Genomic DNA, 23441 nt, shown 5'->3' on the forward strand with positions numbered 1-23441 from the left:
TATTTTAGTTTTTGGCAAAAAAACTTACCCACTTGAAACTGCCTATTTCTCAGCCCCAGAAACTAAAATATGCAAATAATTGTCAGATTAGGATAGAAAACACTCTAAAGTTTCGAAAACTGTTGAAATATTGTCTGTGAGTATAACAGAACTGATATTGCATGCGAAAATCCAATCAGGAAGTGCCTCTTATTTTGAAACCTCTCTGTTCCTATGCATGCCTATCCTCCATTTAAAGGGATATCAATCATATTCATTTTCTATGGCTTCTTAAGGTGTCAACAGTCTTTAGACATAGTTTCAGGCTTTTATGTTGAAAAATGAGCGAGAAAGATCACATTGTGTAAGTGGATAGGTGGGGCTCTCAGAGTGAGTTTTGCGTAACAGAGTAAAGTGGCCATTGTCTCCCGGTCCTATTGAAAAACATACACTCACGGTTGATATATTATCGAATACATATTTTAACCTCTAGTGACTCCCAAACCCGGTAGATAGCCAAACTCCCAGGTAGGAGTTTTTTCCCAAAATATTATTTTTGTAGGCGAAACAGCTCCATTTGTTCTTCACGTTTGACTGAGAAATCGCCCGGAAATTGCGGTCACCACAACGCCGAAAAATATTCCAAATTAGCTCCATAATATCGACAGAAACATGGCAAACGTTGTTTAGAATCCATCCTCAAGGTGTTTTTCTAATATCTATTCGATAATATATCCGTCGGGACAATTCGTTTTTCTCTAGGACCGATTGGAGTAATGGCTACCTCTGTACTTTACGTGAGAATCTCTCTCGGAGCCACCATGTGACCACTTACGCAATGTGCCCGCCTACGGCTATTCTTCAACAGAAAGGCGTAAAACTACGTCACAATGCTGTAGACACCTTGGGGAATACGTAGAAAGCGTAAGCTCGTTGATGGTACATTCACAGCCAAATAGGGAGTCATTGGAACGCAGCGCTTTCAAAACCTGGGGCACTTCCGGATTGGATTTTTCTCAGGCTTTCGCCTGCAACCTCAGTTCTGTTATACTCACAGACAATATCGTTACAGTTTTGGAAACGTTAGAGTGTTTTCTATCGAAAAGCTGTTAATTATATGCATATTCAAGCATCTTTTCCTGACAAAATATCCCGTTTAAAACGGGAACGTTTTTTTCCCAAAAATGAAAATACTGCCCCCTAGCACCAACAGGTTTTAAAAACAACCTGAGGATTGATTATAAAAAACATTTGACATGTTTCTGTGGACATTATGGATATTATTTGGAATTTTCGTCTGCGTTGTCGTGACCGCTCTTTCCTGTGGATTTCTGAACATAACGCGACAAACAAACGGCAGTATTTGGATATAAAAATCATCTTTATGGAACAAAAGGAACATTTGTTGTGTAACTGGGAGTCTCGTGAGTGAAAACATCCGAAGATCATCAAAGGTAAACGATTTTTTGATTGTTTTTCTGATTTTCGTGACCTAGCTACTTAATAATGCTCAGTGTACATAATGTTTTGGTATGCTGATTTGATTTGATTTTGATTTGATATATCGATAAACTTACACAAACGCTTGGATTGCTTTCGCTGTAAAGCAGAATTTCTAAATCTGAGACGACAGGTGGATTAACAAAAGGCTAAGCTGTGTTTTGCAATATTGCACTTGTGAATTCATGAATATTAAGATTTTATTGTGATATTATTTGACTGTGGCGCTATGCTATTCAGCGGTTGCTGATGACAATTATACCGCTTATTAAGGGATGGGTAGCGTCAAGAAGTTAATGAACTTCTTTGAGGAAAAGATCATGATTATTAGAAAGCAAATTACGTACCCCTCTTTCAATCTGCGTATTCCTTCAAAGCTCAGTTGTCCTGAGTCTGCACAACTCTGCCAGGACCTAGGATCAAGAGAGACACTCAAGTGTTTTAGTACTATATCTCTTGACACAACGATGAAAATAATCATGGCCTCTAAACATTCATGCTGCATACTGGACCCTATTCCAACTAAACTACTGAAAGAGCTGCTTCCTGTGCTTGGCCCTCCTATGTTGAACATAATAAACGGCTCTCTATCCACCGGATGTGTACCAAACTCATTAAAAGTGGCAATAATAAAGCCTCTCTTGAAAAAGCAAAACCTTGACCCAGAAAATATAAAAAACTATCGGCCTATATCGAATCTTTCATTCCTCTCAACATTTTTTGAAAAAGCTGTTGCGCAGCAACTCACTGCTTCCTGAAGACAAACAATGTATACGAAATGCTTCAGTCTGGTTTTAGACCCCATCATAGCACTGAGACTGCACTTGTGAAGGTGGTAAATAACCTTTTAATGGCATCAGACCGAGGCTCTGCATCTGTCCTCGTGCTCCTAGACCTTAGTGCTGCTTTTGATATCATCGATCACCACATTCTTTTGGGGAGATTGGAAACCCAAATTGGTCTACACGGACAAGTTCTGGCCTGGTTTAGATCTTATCGGTCGGAAAGATATCAGTTTGTCTCTGTGAATGGTTTGTCCTCTGACAAATCAACTGTACATTTTGGTGATCTTCAAGGTTCCGTTTTAGGACCACTATTGTTTTCACTATATATTTTACATCTTGGGGATGTCATTCAAAATCATAAGGTTAACTTTCACTGCTATGCGGACGAAACACAGCTGTACATTTCAATGAAACATGGTGAAGCCCCAAAATTGCTCTCGCTAGAAGCCTGTGTTTCAGACATAAGGAAGTGGATGGCTGCAAACGTTCTACTTTTGAACTCGGACAAAACAGAGATGCTTGTTCTAGGTCCCAATAAATAACGAGATCTTCTGTTGAATCTGACAATTAATCTTAATGGTTAAACAGTCGTCTCAAATAAAACTGTGAAGGACCTCGGCATTACTCTGGACCCAGATCTCTCTTTTGACGAACATATCAAGACTATTTCAAGGACAGCTTTTTTCCAATGCTCTACGTAACATTGCAAAAATCAGAAACTTTCTGTCCAAAAATAATGCAGAAAAATTTATCCAAGCTTTTGTTACTTCTAGGTTAGATTACTGCAATGCTCTACTTTCCGGCTACCCGGATAAAGCACTAAATAAACTTCAGTTAGTGCTAAATACGGCTGCTAGAATCCTGACTAGAACCAAAAAAAAGTATCATATTACTCCAGTGCCTCCTACACTGGCTTCCTGTTAAGGCAAGAGCTGATTTCAAGGTTACACTGCTAACTTACAAAGCATTAAATGGGCTTGTTCCTACCTATCTCTCTGAACATTTGATGTGATTTGATTGTATAGTGTGTATGTGGCAGGCTTAAAATGATGGCAAAAAACAACATTGAGATTGCTCTGACCCTGGTGCCGGAGGAGGTACGCAGCTGGAGGTTGAATGTTTGAAAGGGTACGGGACTATAAAGAGTTGGAGAACCACTGATCTAGTGTATATTTCAATCATTACCACTCTCAGGAGAGTGGTACTTAGCAGAGAGCTGGGCAAAGAGGCATTTAAAATAAATAAATATGACGACCGTGTCCTTGAGAGTATGAACATCCATAATCCAATGTGCCTTGTCATTGTCAAAGGACTGGCTGGCTCAGTGAAGTGGTTGCCTACTTTAGCTTGACACAGCACGTTCAACTCTCCAACCAACTCTGCCAGTTTTGGCACAGAGTTTGGGGCCATAGAGTAGTCACATGATTGGCCACATGGTGGCACTACAGGAAAGGAAGTGAATAGATACATAGACAGTTTTTATGTTTCCAGATTGATTAAGCAGTGCGTAATTTATTCATAATCATAGCACGAATGAACCAAAAAAGACCATCAGACCACTTTATCATGACAAAACCTCAATTTTTATTATTTTGAATGAACTACTAACAATTCTAGACATAGAGCAGTATCACTTCCTATCACAAACTACTCAAATTAGCTTTAGAATAGATACGATTGCACTGGAGAGACACCCTCATTTGGTTGTTCATATGGCGTTACGGGATCCATTGTTGATCTGTGTTGGATTATCTAGCCAGGGCCAGACCCACCATGTTCTGGGCTCTGCTGAAGATGGAATAGTACTGTCGGATGAAGATGTCACCCAGAATCCAAAGGTCGGAGCTACTAGACGAGAGACCGGTACGGCAGCCATAGTAGGTGGACTGTACGGGTGGCAGAGAGAGAGAGAACTTGTCAAAACAATGTTACGATCACTTCATGGCTACGTAAGATATACCACAGACACACACACACACACAAACACACACACACAAACAACACACACACACACACACACACACACCTGGCGGACGTAGGTGGAGGCTGGGAGAGTGAAGGCCTGTCCGTGGATGTGGAAGACCATCGATGGCATGTTGTTGATGTTGTTACAGTTCACCACATTCTGAAAAAGAGAGAGAGACAAATAGAGGGAGGAGAGAGAGGTATGAGAGGAGAGAGAGACGATGAATTAAACAGCATTTGCTTTGTGAGGTAGACTGTGTGAGTTCTTTTCTGGTTCTTGTTGAGTTATGTCAGTAGTGGTGATGGGAACACATCATTAACACAACGTTATGCCTGGTTCTTTGTGACACATCACCAAAACAATATCACATGACTTACGTCTCCGTTGGCGGAGTGGGCTCCCACAGCACGGGCCATGCTGGAGATGTCGGCCTGAGGTCCCACAATATTAGAGGTGCCGGTGTCCACGATAGCCTGGCAGCCGCCGTTACAGGCCACAATCTGGCCGTTCACAGTCACACTGCAATGGACACACAGATATACACAGATCGGGAAGAGATGGCTGCCTGAGAACAGTACTCAATCTGTACTCAAACAGTACCCAGTTTCATAGGATTATATAACCCATTAATAACCATTTATAACCCTATAAAACGTACTGTAACTGCAACAGTACCTGTCGACGGTGATCTGCCAGTACATCTGAGAGGACAGGGGGATCCATGTGATCTGGCCGTAGTAGTGGTTGGTGTCAACGCCTCCGAAGGTCACAATGCTACCTACCGCAGAGTTACTGGAGATGGACGACAACAGAGAGCGAGAGGGAGAGAGAGGGGGAGTGTGAGGGGAGAGAGAGGAGAGAGAGAGAGAGAGAGAGAGAGAGAAGTTGCGTCAGTTCATTTTCCATGTCTGGCAAGCCATGATGGTTTGTGGGAGCCATGTGGCTCTGGTCAACAGTAGTGCACTATACAGGCAATAGGGTTCCATTTCAGAAATAGCCCTGGTTGACCTCCACTCTGACCACTCACCGAGTCAGGTAGACAGAGAACATGTCCTGGTTGACGAGATGCTGGGTCATCATGTTGTCAAAGACTGGTGTGGCCTGAGAGGCAGCCAGGCGGGGGTAAGCCAGACCCAGGATACCATCAGCCTTCATATGAGCCATGAAGGGAGCCTCTGATTGACTCAGGCCAAAGATCTGGTTCTTTACAGGGATCCCACCCACCTACAGAGGACCAGGAAGAGGAGCATAATATTTGAGATAGTACTGAAAGCTACACAATGTTTCCAGTCCTCATGTTGTTGTGATGAATTCTGTTCCTTACCACAACGGTGTCGAAGCCCTCAAAGCCAGTCATACTGCCAGTACCGTATTGGATGGACAGGCTCTTCCCAGCATTCTTGAAGGTAGAGGACAAACCGGGGTTGAACCTGTTGTGGTTGGCTGGAAGGAGGGGAGACAAAAGTAGCATGGGAGTGTTTGTGTGTGTGTGTGTTTGTGCGTGTGTGTGTGTTTGGGCGTTTGTGTGTTTGTGTTTGTGTGTTTGTGTGTTTGTGTTTGTGTGTGTTACAAACCGCAAGCTGCGCTGCTGCAGTAGACGGAGGGAATCCACAGGTTGGATGATCCAGTGTCAAAGATGACAGTGAAGGACTGAGGTGGAGTTCCAATGGAGATCACTCCAAAGTACGCCAACTAGAGAAGATCAAATAATGAAATAATTATTAGTATTAATAAATACCTCCCCCTACAAAGTACGCCAACTAGAGAATATCAAATAATGAAATAAATATTTGTATTAATAAATACCTCAGCCTACCCTATGATATTCTAAGAATTAGCTGAATTACACCAGAATACCTATAGGTCATCAGTAATCGAATTGTTGATTTCAAACTAAAGTTTTCCTGGTGGATCAATAATTAATTTAGGAAGAAGAGGCCAAAAGACGTGCTTCAGCCTTCTCTGCTGCCTTACATAGTGGAACCTGTTAAGTGCTATCCATTCTAATGCTTACATCAGCATCGTTTGTCATCTGCTCGCTGGAGACATATAGGCTCTGGTCGTCAAACCTGGTGGGGTTGAAAGGGAACTTCCCTCTGTACTCATTCCACAGACCCTGCTCCTCCAGGCTCTCCCTGGCACTCTTCCCCTTGATCAGAGGCACCCTGTGGAGGAGGACAAAGTCTGGTTGGGTAAGCAGCTCAGGTCCAGCAGGTTTCTGGTCAAAGGTCCAAGACCTTCTGGTCAAACCATTGTAATAAACGTTATGGCAGCATAAGCTAAACAACTGTGTGTGACTATTCAAATCATTCACTCATTTAGGGGTATTAAACCTTTCACTGCCTTCTGATCTGTTGTGTAATGTAAATATAGGAGAATAGCAGTAATATAACATGCGTATAGCAGGAGAATAGCAGGAGAATAGCAGGAGTATAGCAGGAGAATAGCAGGAGTATAGCAGGAGAATAGCAGGAGAATAGCAGGAGAATAGCAGGGGTATAGCAGGAGTATATTAGGAGTATAGGAGGAGAATAGGAGAATAGCAGGAGTATAGCAGGAGAATAGCAGGAGTATAGCAGGAGAAAAGCAGGAGTATAGCAGTAGAATAGCAGGAGAATAGCAGGAGGATAGCAGGAGAATAGCAGGAGTATAGCAGGAGTATAGCAGACACTGCCAGCTAGCCTACATAGTCAACAACGCAGCCTCTGCCAGCTAGCCTACTTCAGCAGTACTGTATCATTTTAATCATTTTAGTCAATAAGATTCTTGCTACGTAAGCTTAACTTTCTGAACACTCGAGACGTGTAGTCCACTTGTCATTCCAATCTCCTTTGCATTAGCGTAGCCTCTTGTGTAGCCTGTCAACTATGTGTCTGTCTATCCCTGTTCTCTCCTCTCTGCACAGACCATACAAACGCTCCACACCGCGTGGCCGCGGCCACCCTAATCTGGTGGTCCCAGCGCGCAGGACCCACGTGGAGTTCCAGGTCTCCGGTAGCCTCTGGAACTGCCGATCTGCGGTCAACAAGGCAGAGTTCATCTCAGCCTATGCCTTCCTCCAGTCCCTCGACTTCTTGGCACTGACGGAAACATGGATCACCACAGACAACACTGCTACTCCTACTGCTCTCTCTTCGTCTGCCCACGTGTTCTCGCACACCCCGAGAGCTTCTGGTCAGCGGGGTGGTGGCACCGGGATCCTCATCTCTCCCAAGTGGTCATTCTCTCTTTCTCCCTTACCCATCTGTCTATCGCCTCCTTTGAATTCCATGCTGTCACAGTTACCAGCCTTTTCAAGCTTAACATCCTTATCATTTATCGCCCTCCAGGTTCCCTCGGAGAGTTCATCAATGAGCTTGATGCCTTGATAAGCTCCTTTCCTGAGGACGGCTCACCTCTCACAGTTCTGGGCGACTTTAACCTCCCCACGCCTACCTTTGACTCATTCCTCTCTGCCTCCTTCTTTCCACTCCTCTCCTCTTTGACCTCACCCTCTCACCTTCCCCCTACTCACAAGGCAGGAAATACGCTGACCTCATCTTTACTAGATGCTGTTCTTCCACTAACCTCATTGCAACTCCTCCAAGTCTCCGACCACTACCTTGTATCCTTCACCCTCTCGCTCTCATCCAACACTTCCCACACTGCCCCTACTCGGATGGTATCGCGCCGTCCCAACCTTCGCTCTCTCCCCCGCTACTCTCTCCTCTTCCATCCTATCATCTCTTCCCTCTGCTCAAACCTTCTCCAACCTATCTCCTGATTCTGCCTCCTCAACCCTCCTCTCCTCCCTTTCTGCATCCTTTGACTCTCTATGTCCCCTATCCTCCAGGCCGGCTCGGTCCTCCCCTCCCGCTCCGTGGCTCAACGACTCATTGCGAGCTCACAGAACAGGGCCCGGCAGCCGAGCGGAAATGGAGGAAAACTCGCCTCCCTGCGGACCTGACATCCTTTCACTCCCTCCTCTCTACATTTTCCTCTTCTCTCTCTGCTGCTAAAGCCACTTTCTACCACTCTAAATTCCAAGCATCTGCCTCTAACCCTAGGAAGCTCTTTGCAACCTTCTCCTCCCTCCTGAATCCTCCTCCCCTCCCCCTCCTCCCTCTCTGCAGATGACTTCGTCAACCATTTTGAAAAGAAGGTCGACGACATCCGATCCTCGCTTTGCTAAGTCAAATGACACCGCTGGTTCTGCTCACACTGCCCTACCCTGTGCTCTGACCTCTTTCTCCCCCTCTCTCCAGATGAAATCTCGCGTCTTGTGACGGCCGGCCGCCCAACAACCTGCCCGCTTGACCCTATCCCCTCCTCTCTTCTCCAGACCATTTCCGGAGACCTTCTCCCTTACCTCACCTCGCTCATCAACTCATCCCTGACCGCTGGCTACGTCCCTTCCGTCTTCAAGAGAGCGAGAGTTGCACCCTTCTGAAAAAACCTACACTCGATCCCTCCGATGTCAACAACTACAGACCAGTATCCCTTCTTTATTTTCTCTCCAAAACTCTTGAACGTGCCGTCCTTGGCCAGCTCTCCCGCTATCTCTCTCAGAATGACCTTCTTGATCCAAATCAGTCAGGTTTCAAGACTAGTCATTCAACTGAGACTGCTCTTCTCTGTATCACGGAGGCGCTCCGCACTGCTAAAGCTAACTCTCTCTCCTCTGCTCTCATCCTTCTAAACCTATCGGCTGCCTTCGATACTGTGAACCATCAGATCCTCCTCTCCACCCTCTCCGAGTTGGGCATCTCCCGGCGCGGCCCACGCTTGGGATTGCGTCCTACCTGACAGGTCGCTCCTACCAGGTGGCGTGGCGAGAATCCGTCTCCACACCACGTGCTCTCACCACTGGTGTCCCCAGGGCTCTGTTCTAGGCCCTCTCCTATTCTCGCTATACACCAAGTCACTTGGCTCTGTCATAACCTCACATGGTCTCTCCTATCATTGCTATGCAGACGACACACAATTAATCTTCTCCTTTCCCCCTTCTGATGATCAGGTGGCGAATCGCATCTCTGCATGTCTGGCAGACATATCAGTGTGGATGACGGATCACCACCTCAAGCTGAACCTCGGCAAGACGGAGCTGCTCTTCCTCCCGGGAAGGGCTGCCCGTTCCATGATCTCGCCATCACGGTTGACAACTCCATTGTGTCCTCCTCCCAGAGCGCTAAGAACCTTGGCGTGATCCTGGACAACACCCTGTCGTTCTCAACTAACATCAAGGCGGTGGCCCGTTCCTGTAGGTTCATGCTCTACAACATCCGCAGAGTACGACCCTGCCTCACACAGGAAGCGGCGCAGGTCCTAATCCAGGCACTCGTCATCTCCCGTCTGGATTACTGCAACTCGCTGTTGGCTGGGCTCCCTGCCTGTGCCATTAAACCCCTACAACTCATCCAGAACGCCGCAGCCCGTCTGGTGTTCAACCTTCCCAAGTTCTCTCACGTCACCCCGCTCCCTCCGCTCTCTCCACTGGCTTCCAGTTGAAGCTCGCATCCGCTACAAGACCATGGTGCTTGCCTACGGAGCTGTGAGGGGAACGGCACCTCAGTACCTCCAGGCTCTGATCAGGCCCTACACCCAAACAAGGGCACTGCGTTCATCCACCTCTGGCCTGCTCGCCTCCCTACCACTGAGGAAGTACAGTTGCCGCTCAGCCCAGTCAAAACTGTTCGCTGCTCTGGCCCCCCAATGGTGGAACAAACTCCCTCACGACGCCAGGACAGCGGAGTCAATCAACACCTTCCGGAGACACCTGAAACCCCACCTCTTTAAGGAATACCTAGGATAGGATAAAGTAATCCCTCTCACCCCCTTAAAATATTTAGATGCACTACTGTTCCACTGGATGTCATAAGGTGAATGCACCAATTTGTAAGTCGCTCTGGATAAGAGCGTCTGCTAAATGACTTAAATGTAAATGTAAATGTGAGTATAGCAGGAGAATAGCATGAGTATAGCAGGAGAATAGCAGGAGGATAGCAAGAGAATAGCAGGAGAATAGCAGGAGTATAGGAGGAGAATAGCAGGAGTATAGCAGGTGTATAGCAGGAGTATAGCAGGAGAATAACAGGGGTATAGCAGGTGTATAGCAGGAGTATAGCAGGAGTATAGCAGGAGTATAGCAGGAGAATAACAGGGGTATAGCAGGAGAATAGCAGGGTATAGCAGGAGTATAGCAGGTGTATAGCAGGAGTATAACAGGTGTATAGCAGGAGTATAGCAGGAGAATAGCAGGAGTATAGCAGGAGAATAGCAGGAGAATAGCAGGAGGATAGCAAGAGAATAGCAGGAGAATAGCAGGAGTATAGGAGGAGAATAGCAGGAGAATAACAGGGGTAGGAGTATAGCAGGTGTATAGCAGGAGATAGCAGGAGAATAACAGGGGTATAGTATAGCAGGAGAATAACAGGGAGAATATAGCAGGTGTATAGCAGGAGTATAGCAGGAGTACAGCAGGAGTATAAAGGAGGGAGTATAGATGGCAGTATAAGCAGGAGTATAACAGCAAACAGAGTATAGCAGGGGTATAGCAGGAGTATAACAGGAGTATAGCAGGGGTATAGCATGATTAACGTACTGGATGATGCATTCGGAGAGTGCCACCACGGCACACAGAACGATAGCCCACTTCATGATGTGATGTCTGGTCTCCTCAGCAGTCACCTGTAGAACTCGTTCACCTGTGCAAAGAAGCAATTCCTCAATCAACCCATCAAACGCAATGTATCGCAATTCTTTTGCTCAGCGCAAACCAAGCGAGGTAGAGACCTTGAGAGGAACCAGACTCACCTGTAGATGCCTGTGGATGAGTGATCTGAGACGTGTGTGTGTTGTCTTATATACAGACGGTCCACAGTTCTAACTCTGCGTTGCTCTATCGCTACGATAAGAGATTATCCACCTGCCATGATAAGTAATGGTGAAATAATGGACGACCTCGAGACAATGTCAATCTGACGATAACCTGTACAGTATGTTGGTTCCAACGGCTACATTACAGTAATGTGTGTATACTGTTGAAAAGTGCCAGTTCTAATCATATAATGGCTAACCTGCCAGACTTCTCTCTAGGATATGAGATGACTTGTGTAGACTCAGTGATATAAAGTAAAGGTCCCCACTTGCAAATACCCTCCTATCAGCACACTTTTCCCTCACACGGTTTACTTTTGGATTAGGCAGCCTTATTAAGGCTACTGTTTCTCTGTTAGGACACGATACCTATCAGCCAGGGATTATTTCATTAACTAACATGGCACATTCACGAGAACATTCACAATGTTAACAAATATCTTGGTGATTATTTAAAGATGAATGTCACTATATGTTTCAAATAGAAAACATAATGGACATTCAACACAAAACACAACGTTACTTCTGGGCCAAGTGGCCATATGTCTTCATTGATCATCAAGAAAAAAATATATGTCCTTTGAGATTTAAAAAATAATCATTGTACTGTGGATATAGATACTTTTGTACCTGTTTCCTCCAGCATCTTCACAAGGTCCTTTGCTGTTGTTCTGGGATTGACTTACACTTGTCACACTAAAGTACGTTCCTCTCTAGGAGGTAGAACGTGTCTCCTTCCTGAGCGGTATGACGTCTGCGTGGTCCTATGGTGTTTATACTTGCGTACTTTTGCTTGTACAGAAGAACGTGGTACCTTCAGGCATTTGGAAATTGCTCCCAAAGATGAACCAGATTTGTGGAGGTCTACAATTTTTTTTCTGAGGTCTTGGCTGATTTTTTTTTATTTTCCCATGATGTCAAACAAAGAGGCACTGAGTTTGAAGGTTGGCCTTGAAATACATCCACAGGTACACCTCCAATTGACTCAAATGATGTCAATTAGCCTATCAGAAACTTCTAAAGCCATAACATCCTTTTATGGAATTTTCCAAGCTGTTTAAAGGAACAGTCAACTTAGTCCATGTAAATTTCTGACCCACTGGAATTGTGGTACAGTGAATTATAAGTGAAATAATCTGTCTGTAAAAAATATTTGGAAAAATTACTTGTGTCATGCACAAAGTAGATGTCCTGACCAACTTGCCAAAACTATAGTTTGTGTTAAGTGATATAAGTGTTACACTGTAAGTGTTAAACAAATCAAAAAATATTTTCATGACAGCTTTGCAAACTCTTGGCAGTCTCTCAACCAGCTTCATGAGGTCACCTGGAATACATTTCAAATAACACGTGTGCCTAGTAAAAAGTTAATTTGTGGAATTTGTTTCCTTAATGCATTTCAGCCAATCAGTTGTAGTGTGACAAGGTAGGGGTGGTATACAGAAGATAGCCCTATTTGGTAAAAGACGAAGTCCATATTATGGCAAGAACAGCTCAAATAAGCAAAGAGAAATGACAGTCCATCATTACTGAAAGACATGAAGGTCAGTCAATCTGGAAAATGTCAAGAACATTTGAAGTTTCTTCAAGTGCAATCGCAAAACCATCAAGCGCTATGATGAAACTGGCTCTCATGAGGACCGTCACAGGAATGGAAGACCCAGAGTTACCTCTGCTGCAGAGGATAAGTTCATTAGAGTTAACTGCACCTCAGATTGGAGCCCAAATAAATGCTTCAAAGAGTTCAAGTCACAGACACCTCTCAACATCAACTCTTCAGAGGAGACATGAATCAGGCCTTCATGTTCGAATTGCTGCAAAGAAACCACTACTAAAGGACACCAATAAGAAAAAGAGTCTTGATTGGGCCAAGAAACACGAGCAATGGACATTAGACTAGTGGAAATCATTCCGTTGGTCTGATTCGTCCAAACTTGAGATTTTTGGTTCCAACCATCGTTCTTTCTGAGACGCAGAATAGGCGAACGGATGATCTCTGCGTGTGTGGTTCCCACCGTGAAGCATGGAGGAGGAGGTGTGATTCTGTAGGGGTGCTTTGCTGGTGACACTGTCAGTGATTCATTTAGAAATCAAGGCACACTTAACCAGCATGGCTACCACAGCATTCTCCAGCGATACGCCATCCCATCTGGTCTGGGACAATCGTCTGCACTTAGTGGGTCTATCATTTGTTTTTCAACAGAACAATGATCCAACACACCTCTAGGCTGTGTAAGGGCTATTTGACCAAGAAGGAGAGTGATGGAGTGCTGCATCAGATGAACTGGCCCCCACAATCACCCGACCTCAACCCATTTGAGATGGTTTGGGATGAGTTTGACTGCAGAGGGAAGGAAAAGCAGCCAACAAGTGCTCAGCATATGTTGGAATTCCTTCAAGACTGTTGGAAAAGCATTCCAGGTGAAGCTGGTTGAGAGAATGCCAAGAGGGTGCAAAGCTGTCATCAAGGCAAATGGTGGCTACTATTTGTTGAACACTTTTTTGGTTACTACATGATTTCATATGTCTAATTTCAGAGTTTGTATGTCTTCACCATTATTCTACAATGTAGAAAATAGTAAAAATAAAGAAAACCCTTGATTGAGTAGGTGTGTCCAGACTGCTACTGTACGTATGCAGAAGCCTGGGGGGCCTCTGAGCTGTATCAGCCGAGTGAGAGCTCCCTGAGTGTCTGCCTCGATGTCTAGGAAACTGGCTGGCTCCAGGACACCTGGAAGGTCTGGTACCCACGCCCAGGCCAGAGCTCCTGTGGGTGGGCTTTGTTGCCTCAGAGAGTTAGGTGTCTCTGGGTGGGTGTGGGTGAGGTTGGAGAAAGGCAGACTCGGAGGAGGAACTGCAAATGCAAGGGAGGGAGGGCTTGATTGAAGGAGGGAGGGCAGGAGAGAGGGGTAATGGGGTTTTCAAGAATGAGGAGAGGAAGAGAGTTAGATGATCAATGTCAAGAATAAAACCAGAAATATAAACGGTACAGCATATGTTCATTGCAGGAAATATGTTGGGAGCATATAGTCAGGGCCAGATACTGTATGTCTAGAGCTTAGGTCTGGAGTGTAGTGGTCAGGCAGGTCTTACATGTGGGACAGAGAAGTGTTCCCGGGGGAGTAGCAGCTACTGTCTGATGTTGAGGGACTGTTGGACACTCCTGTGTCTGCTGCTATAGACCTCAGCAGGTCCTCCTCTGAAACACCATGGGAGACAACAGAGCTGTTTTAGGTGTTAGTCACACACACGCGTCAGACAGGGTTAGGACCTTTGCTTGCAGGTTGTGACTGTGGCTGTAGCTGGGGTCTGGAGGCAGGTCAGACAGGGATGGACCCACACATGCAGGGGAGGGAGTTGAGGGAGGGAGGGGGGGGTTGGGGTGAGGAGGGTGAGGCGTAGCTTCATCAGGGCTTTCGTAATCTAGAGGCAGACGGGAAGGACCCAGGGATGAGGCCAAGGCATGGCTGCGGGAAGACGTTCTGGGCTGGGGGTGTTGAACAGGAGGTCTGACTGAGGGTCCCACACCACCGCATGCTGCACGTCCTACGACCCAGGACACACACACAAATAGGTATTGTTGTGTTACCTATTTGAAACAGTACTACCTAAAGCCTCAATCTTCTGCCTTCCTTGTGTTCCAGTAGGCATTATTTTCACTTGTCTGACCGCTTGCATGATGACAAGTTTCTCACACGACTGGCCTATCTGGGTGATGTTTTTTCTCACCTGAATGATCTGAGTCAAGGATTACAGGGACTCTCCGCAACTATATCCAATGTGCGGAACAAAATTGAGGCTATGATTAAGAAGTTGGAGCTCTTCTCTGTCTGCATTAACAAGGACAACACACAGGTCTTTCCATCATTGTATGATTTTTTGTGTGCAAATTAACTCAAGCTTACGGACAATGTCGAATGTGATATAGCGAAGCACCTGAGTGAGTTGGATGCGCAATTACGCAGGTACTTTCCCGAAACGGATGACACAAACCACTGGATTTGTTATGCCTTTCATGCCCTGCCTCCAATCCACTTACCGATATCTGAACAAGGAAGCCTCATCGGAATTGCAACAAGTGGTTCTGTGAAATTCTGATTTGATTTAACCAGAAGCCACTGCCAGATTACTGGATTGGGCTGCGCTCAGAGTTTCCTGCCTTGGTAAATCGCACTTTTAAGACACTGATGCCATTTGCAACCACGTACCTATGTGAGAGTGGATTCTCGGCCCACACTAGCATGAAAACTAAATACAGGCACAGACTGTGTGTGGAAAATGATTTAAGACTGAGACTCTCTCCAATACAACCCAACATTGCAGAGTTATGTGCATCCTTTCAAGCACACGCTTCTCATTAACCTGTGGTGAGTTATTCACAAATGTATATGTAAGATGGTTAAATAAAGAGCAAAATTATTATTATTATTATATTATTATTTGTGCCCTGGTCCTATAGGAGCTCTTTGTCACTTCCCACGAGCCGGGTTGTGACAAAAAACTCACACTCATTCTTATGTTTAATAAATGTATTGTATAGTGTGTGTGTGGCAGGCTTACAATGATGGCAAAACACAACATTGATTCCGGTGGGGTGCCCCCACCCAGGCAGTGGCAGTGCTGGCAACACTAGCTGCAGTAATCGATGGGGAGGGGTCATGCAACTGTTGAGAATGTGAGTTTATGGTTGTGTGGGGGGGAAGGGTTGAGTGTGTGTGGGTGTATGTGTGTATCCCACAACTGTTGCGAAGGAGTAAAAGATGTTAGGGACAATAGAGGATGATCAACAGCTATATATAATACAAATCGAGGTGAGGGCGATGGAAATGCATTTGGCAGTTGATCTACTTCAATTGGGTAAATGGCACTGTGTGCTCTTTTCGAAGGATGGATCCCAGTCTGTTCAGGGCTATGGAATGTGGGGGGTCAGAGGTGGCATTGGGATGAAGGCCCAACATATTTTTTTATAAATAGAATTGAAAGTTGTGTCTCATTATGGTAAGTGGTGAAATAACTATAGCCAGTTACAATTGTAATGGCTTAGCAGATAATAAGAAAAGATGATCAGTATTTACCTGGATAAAAGAGGAATATAATATCTATTGTTTACAGGAAATTTTAGATTAAGTTTTGTGGAAAAAGACCTGGGGGGTGAAATATATTTCTCCCATGGGCAAAGAAATTCTAAAGGGGTTTTAATTAACAGTAATTTTGATTCAAATGTGCAAATTGTCCAAACAGATTGTCAAGGTAGATGTATTATTTTAAATATATTACTGGACAATAAACAGATATTTCTTATTAACCTATACGGTCCGAATAATGATGATCCAAGCTTCTTTGAAAATATATATAAGAATTTATCAATACTACAAGCAACACTAGACTCTATTATTATGGTGGGAGATTTTAATACGGTCTTAAATACCTCTATGGACCGGAAAGGAAATCCCACTACAAACTATCACCCTCAGGCACTTAAGGAAATCAGTAATGTCATGGATATATTGGATTTTTTTTAACCTTTATTTAACTAGGCAAGCTAACACAGACATATGGAAATGTTTGCTCTACCCAAAATTACAACAAATTATTGCAGCATTACCACAAAAATGGAAGAGGCAAGTAGAAGGGGAAAAAAGTAATGAACTTGTATGTCGGCCCTGTATAAAATAACATAAATGGTTAAAGAAAAGTGTGATAAATAAACGGACAGCTGTGCCATATAAATTGCAAAATAGTTGGGAAGAGATTTTCCATGTACCCATTCCATGGCACATGGTTTATGAATTGATATGTAAAACAACGCCGGATGCCAAACTTCGAATTCTTCAATATAAATTACAATACAAAATTCTTGCAACTAATAGAATGTTATATATATGGGGGATACAATCTTCCCAGCTCTGCAGATTCTGCTGTGAGGAGGCAGAGTCATTAGATCATTTATTTTGGTATTGTCCATATGTAGCTCGTTTTTGGTCACAGGTCCAGGAATGGCTGAAGAATTGCAACATTTGCCTAGAACTAACGCTGCAGATAGCAATACTGGGTGATTTGAAAAGCCATAGTCAATAAATCAATAATATAATAATTATTTTAGCAAAAATATATTTGTTTAATTTACAATCTGTAGAAGCTATGAGAATAGAAAGGTTAAATCCGTTTGTAAAGCATCACAGCACAGTTGAAAAATATATGGCAAATAGAAATCCAAAAAGGATGATGTTCAGAGATAGATGGGAGAGGTTGAATGGAGCTGAAGGGTGGGACTAATAACAAGATAAACCATGTTAAACCTACGGGGTCTGTAAAATGTCTACAGGTTCAGAACTTTTGTCAAATAGCACAGTTACAAATAGAAATCTATCTGGATGGACATCAGAAATAGAGGAAGGACTAAAAACAAACCAAAAATAACTATTGTAAAATAGACTGTGTCTGTAAAAGGTGTATAAGGTGTATAAATTGAAGGTAAAAGCCGAAGTGTGTATTAGTTTACTTCAATTGGGGGATCGGTGGTATTGTTTGCGGGGAATAATAATAAAGGTATATTCTTTAAAAAAGTATGTATGTCTACATAGGTATTTGTATTTATAAATGTGTATATGTATGCATGCGTGTTTGGATATATATATTTACCCAAAAAATATTTGGGGGATTGGAAATGATGCAGACAATTACATTGATGGAGCCAATATTCTTTCCGCAATATTAAGCTGATCCACCACCTAAAAAATGATTAAATTTTTTAAACATTGAGAGTGCTCTGACCCTGGTGCTGGAGGAGGTACGCAGCTGGAGGTTGAATGTTTGAAAGGTACGGGACTATAAAGAGTTGGAGAACCACTGATCTAGTGTATATTTAAATCATTACCACTCTCAGGAGAGTGGTACTTAGCAGAGAGCTGGGCAAAGCGGCATTTAAAAATAAAAATAAATACGACGACCGTGTCCTTGAGAGTATTAACATCCATAATCCAATGTGCCTTGTCATTGTCAACGGACTGGCTGGCTCAGTGAAGTGGTTGCCTACTTTTGCTTGACACAGCAAGTCCAACTCTCCAACCAACTCTGCCAGTTTTGGCACAGAGTTTGGGGCCATAGAGTAGTCACATGATTGGCCACATGGTGGCAATACAGGAAAGGAAGTGAATAGATACATAGACATAGTTTTTATGTTTCCAGATTGATTAAGCAGTGCGTAATTTATTCATAATCATAGCACGAATGAACCAAAAAAGACCATCAGACCACTTTATCATGACAAAACCTCAATTTTTATTATTTTGAATGAACTAATAACAATTCTAGACATAGAGCAGTATCACTTCCTATCACAAACTACTCAAATTAGCTTTAGAATAGATACGATTGCACTGGAGAGACACCCTCATTTGGTTGTTCATATGGCATTACGGGATCCATTGTTTATCTGTGTTGGATTATCTAGCCAGGGCCAGACCCACCATGTTCTGGGCTCTGCTGAAGATGGAATAGTACTGTCGGATGAAAATGTCACCCAGAATCCAAAGGTCGGAGCTACTAGACGAGAGACCGGTACGGCAGCCATAGTAGGTGGACTGTACGGGTGGCAGAGAGAGAGAGAGAACTTGTCAAAACAATGTTACGATCACTTCATGGCTACGTAAGATATACCACAGACACACACACACACACAACACACACACACACACACACACACACACACACACACACACCTGGCGGACGTAGGTGGAGGCTGGGAGAGTGAAGGCCTGTCCGTGGATGTGGAAGACCATCGATGGCATGTTGTTGATGTTGTTACAGTTCACCACATTCTGAAAAAGAGAGAGAGACAAATAGAGGGAGGAGAGAGAGACACTGAATTAAACAGCGTTTGCTTTGTGAGGTAGACTGTGTGAGTTATTTTCTGGTTCTTGTTGAGTTATGTCAGTAGTGGTGATGGGAACACATCATTAACACAACGTTATACCTGGTTCTTTGTGACACATCACCTAAACAATATCACATGACTTACGTCTCCGTTGGCGGAGTGGGCTCCCACAGCACGGGCCATGCTGGAGATGTCAGCCTGAGGTCCCACAATATTAGAGGTGCCGGTGTCCACGATAGCCTGGCAGCCGCCGTTACAGGCCACAATCTGGCCGTTCACAGTCACACTGCAATGGACACACAGATATACACAGATCAGGAAGAGATGGCTGCTTGAGATCTGTACTTAACCACTTCATCTACCAGTTACATAGGATTATATAACCCATTAATAACCATTTATAACCCTATAAAACGTACTGTAACTGCAACAGTACCTGTCGACGGTGATCTGCCAGTACATCTGAGAGGACAGGGGGATCCATGCGATCTGGCCGTAGTAGTGGTTGGTGTCAACGCCTCCGAAGGTCACCATGCTACCAACCGCAGAGTTACTGGAGATGGACGACAACAGAGAGCGAGAGGGAGGGAGAGAGAGGGGGGAGTGTGAGGGGAGAGAGGGGGAGAGAGAGAGAGAGAGAGAGAGAGAGAGAGAGAGAGAGAGAGAGAGAGAGAGAGAGAGAGTTGCGTCAGTTCATTTTCCATGTCTGGCAAGCCATGATGGTTTGTGGGAGACATGTGGCTCTGGTCAACAGTAGTGCACTATACAGGCAATAGGGTTCCATTTCAGAAATAGCCCTGGTTGACCTCCACTCTGACCACTCACCGAGTCAGGTAGACAGAGAACATGTCCTGGTTGACGAGATGCTGGGTCATCATGTTGTCAAAGACTGGTGTGGCCTGAGAGGCAGCCAGGCGGGGGTAAGCCAGACCCAGGATACCATCAGCCTTCATATGAGCCATGAAGGGAGCCTCTGATTGACTCAGGCCAAAGATCTGGTTCTTTACAGGGATCCCACCCACCTACAGAGGACCAGGAAGAGGAGCATAATATTTGAGATAGTACTGAAAGCTACACAATGTTTCCAGTCCTCATGTTGTTGTGATGAATTCTGTTCCTTACCACAACGGTGTCGAAGCCCTCAAAGCCAGTCATACTGCCAGTACCGTATTGGATGGACAGGCTCTTCCCAGCATTCTTGTAGGTAGAGGACAAACCGGGGTTGAACCTGTTGTGGTTGGCTGGAAGGAGGGGAGACAAAATTAGCATGGGAGTGTTTGTGTGTGTGTGTGTTTGTGCGTGTGTGTGTGTGTTTGGGCGTGTGTGTGTGTGTTTGTGTTTGTGTGTTTGTGTGTGTGTGTGTTACAAACCGCAGGCTGCACTGCTGCAGTAGACGGAGGGAATCCACAGGTTGGATGATCCAGTGTCAAAGATGACAGTGAAGGACTGAGGTGGAGTTCCAATGGAGATCACTCCAAAGTACGCCAACTAGAGAAGATCAAATAATTAACTAAATATTTGTATGAATAAATACCTCAGCTTACCCTATGATATTATAAGAATTAGCTGAATTACACCAGAATACCTATAGGTCATCAGTAATCGAATTGTTGATTTCAAACTAAAGTTTTCCTGGTGGATCAATAATTAATTTAGGAAGAAGAGGCCAAAAGATGTGCTTCAGCCTTCTCTGCTGCCTTACATAGTGGAACCTGTTAAGTGCTATCCATTCTCATGCTCACATCAGCGTCGTTGGTCATCTGCTCATTGGAGACATATAGGCTCTGGTCGTCAAACCTGGTGGGGTTGAAAGGGAACTTCCCTCTGTACTCATTCCACAGACCCTGCTCCTCCAGGCTCTCCCTGGCACTCTTCCCCTTGATCAGAGGCACCCTGTGGAGGAGGACAAAGTCTGGTTGGGCAAGCAGCTCAGGTCCAGCAGGTTTCTGGTCAAAGGTCCAAGACCTTCTGGTCAAACCATTGTAATAAACGTTATGGCAGCATAGGCTAAACAACTGTGTGTGACTATTCAAATCATTCACTCATTTCGGGGTATTAAACCTTTCACTGCCTTCTGATCTGTTGTGTAATGTAAATATAGGAGAATAGCAGGAGTATAGCAGGAGAATAGCAGGAGTATAGGAGGAGTATCGCAGGAGAATAGCAGGAGAATAACAGGAGAATAGCAGGAGAATAGCAGGAGAATAGGAGGAGAATAGCAGGAGAATAGCAGGAGAATAGCAGGAGAATAGCAGGAGAATAGCAGGAGTATAGCAAGAGAATAGCAGGAGTATAGGAGGAGAATAGCAGGAGAATAGCAGGAGAATAGCAGGAGTATAGGAGGAGAATAGCAGGAGTATAGGAGGAGAATAGCAGGAGTATAGCAGGAGTATAGCAGGAGTATAGCAGGAGAATAGGAGGAGTATAGCAGGAGTATAGGAGGAGAATAGCAGGAGTATAGGAGGAGAATAGCAGGAGTATAGGAGGAGAATAGCAGGAGTATAGCAGGAGTATAGCAGGAGAATAGCAGGAGAATAGCAGGAGAATAGGAGGAGAATAGTAAGAGTATAGCAGCATTACAGCAGGAGTATAACAGGAGTACAGCAGGAGTATAAAAGGGGTATAGCAGGAGTATAACAGGAGTACTGCAGGGGTACAGCAGGAGTATAAAAGGGGTATAGATGGAGTATAACAGGAGTACAGCAAGAGTACAGCAGGAGTATAACAGGAGTATAACAGGAGTATAGCAGGGGTATAGCATGATTAACGTACTGGATGATGCATTCGGAGAGTGCCACCACGGCACACAGAACGATAGCCCACTTCATGATGTGATGTCTGGTCTCCTCAGCAGTCACCTGTAGAACTCGTTCACCTGTGCAAAGAAGCAATTCCTCAATCAACCCATCAAACGCAATGTATCGCAATTCTTTTGCTCAGCGCAAACCAAGCGAGGTAGAGACCTTGAGAGGAACCAGACTCACCTGTAGATGCCTGTGGATGAGTGATCTGAGACGTGTGTGTGCGCTGTCTTATATACATACGGTCCACAGTTCTAACTCTGCGTTGCTTTATCGCTACGATAAGAGAGTATCCACCTGCCATGATAAGTAATGGTGAAATAATGGACGACCTCGAGACAATGTCAATCTGACGATAACCTGTACAGTATGTTGGTTCCAACGGCTACATTACAGTAATGTGTGTATACTGTTGAAAAGTGCCAGTTCTAATCATATAATGGCTAACCTGCCAGACTTCTCTCTAGGATATGAGATGACTTGTGTAGACTCAGTGATATAAAGTAAAGGTCCCCACTTGCAAATACCCTCCTATCAGCACACTTTTCCCTCACACGGTTTACTTTAGGTTTAGGCAGCCTTATTAAGGCTACTGTTTCTCTGTTAGGACACGATACCTATCAGCCAGGGATTATTTCATTAACTAACATGGCACATTCACGAGAACATTCACAATGTTAACAAATATCATGGTGATTTTTTAAGATGAATGTCACTATATGTTTCAAATAGAAAACATAATGGACATTCAACACAAAACACAACGTTACTTCTGGGCCAAGTGGCCATATGTTTTCATTGATCATCAAGAAAAATATATATGTCCTTTGAGATTTATAAAATAATCCTATTTAAATATTTTATTATACAATAGATACACAAGAAGTCAAATGTAAACAACCCCAACCCCCAGAATACATACAGTTGAAATCAGAAGTTTACATACATCTTAGCCAAATACATTTAAACTCAGTTTTTCACAATTCCCGACATTTCATCCTAGTAAAAATCCCCTGTCTTAGGTCAATTAGGATCACCACTTTATTTTAAGAATGTGAAATGTCAGAATAATAGTAGAGAGAATTTTTTATTTCAGCTTTTATTTCTTTCATCACATTCCCAGTGGGTCAGAAGTTTACATACTAATTGAGTGTATTTGATAGCATTGCCTTTAAAACCTTTTGTGACTAGGGGGCAGTATTTTCATTTTTGGAAAAATAACGTTCCCGTAGTAAACAGGATATTTTGTCAGGACAAGATGCTAGAATATGCATATAATTGACAGCTTAGGATAGAAAATACTCTAAAGTTTCCAAAACTATAAAAATATTGTCTGTGAGTATAACAGAACTGATATTGCAGGTGAAAGCCTGAGAAAAATCCAATCCGGAAGTGACTCATAGTTTGTAAGCTCTGCGTTCCAATGCGTCCCTATTGAGCAGTGAATGGAATATCAACCAGATTACCTTTTCTCCGTATTCCCCAAGGTGTCTACAGCATTGTGACGTAGTTTTACGCATTTATGTTGAAGAATACCCGTAAGCGGCTACATTGCGCAAGTGGTCACCTGATGGCTCTCAGAGTGATTCTCGCGTAAAATACAGAGGTAGCCATTAATCCAATCGGTCCTACTGAAAAACCAATTGTCCCGATGGATTTATTATCGAATAGATATTAGA

General features: G+C 44.0%; 2 protein-coding genes across 2 annotated transcripts; both read right to left on the reverse strand.

The window, feature by feature from the left end:
• Window positions 1-3824: 3824 nt before the first annotated feature.
• On the reverse strand, window positions 3825-11117 carry LOC115121822 (pepsin A-like). The gene is made up of 10 exons (XM_029650954.2): window positions 11023-11117; window positions 10811-10913; window positions 6245-6395; window positions 5805-5922; window positions 5555-5673; window positions 5258-5454; window positions 4906-5022; window positions 4608-4749; window positions 4291-4389; window positions 3825-4150 (listed from the first exon to the last, which is right to left on the reverse strand). The coding sequence occupies exons 2-10, from the start codon at window positions 10864-10866 to the stop codon at window positions 4013-4015; spliced, it is 1137 nt and encodes a 378-aa protein (XP_029506814.2). The 5' UTR covers window positions 10867-10913; window positions 11023-11117; the 3' UTR covers window positions 3825-4012.
• Window positions 11118-18342: 7225 nt separating this feature from the next.
• LOC115121821 (pepsin A-like) lies at window positions 18343-22081 on the reverse strand. The gene is made up of 10 exons (XM_029650953.2): window positions 21946-22081; window positions 21734-21836; window positions 20704-20854; window positions 20332-20449; window positions 20084-20202; window positions 19787-19983; window positions 19398-19514; window positions 19106-19247; window positions 18807-18905; window positions 18343-18668 (listed from the first exon to the last, which is right to left on the reverse strand). Exons 1-10 carry the CDS (start codon window positions 22064-22066, stop codon window positions 18531-18533), a joined length of 1305 nt encoding a protein of 434 aa, XP_029506813.2. The 5' UTR covers window positions 22067-22081; the 3' UTR covers window positions 18343-18530.
• Between the last annotated feature and the right edge of the window lie 1360 nt (window positions 22082-23441).

Source organism: Oncorhynchus nerka, linkage group LG23 (assembly GCF_034236695.1).
Source record: "Oncorhynchus nerka isolate Pitt River linkage group LG23, Oner_Uvic_2.0, whole genome shotgun sequence".
Lineage (NCBI taxonomy): Eukaryota > Metazoa > Chordata > Actinopteri > Salmoniformes > Salmonidae > Oncorhynchus > Oncorhynchus nerka.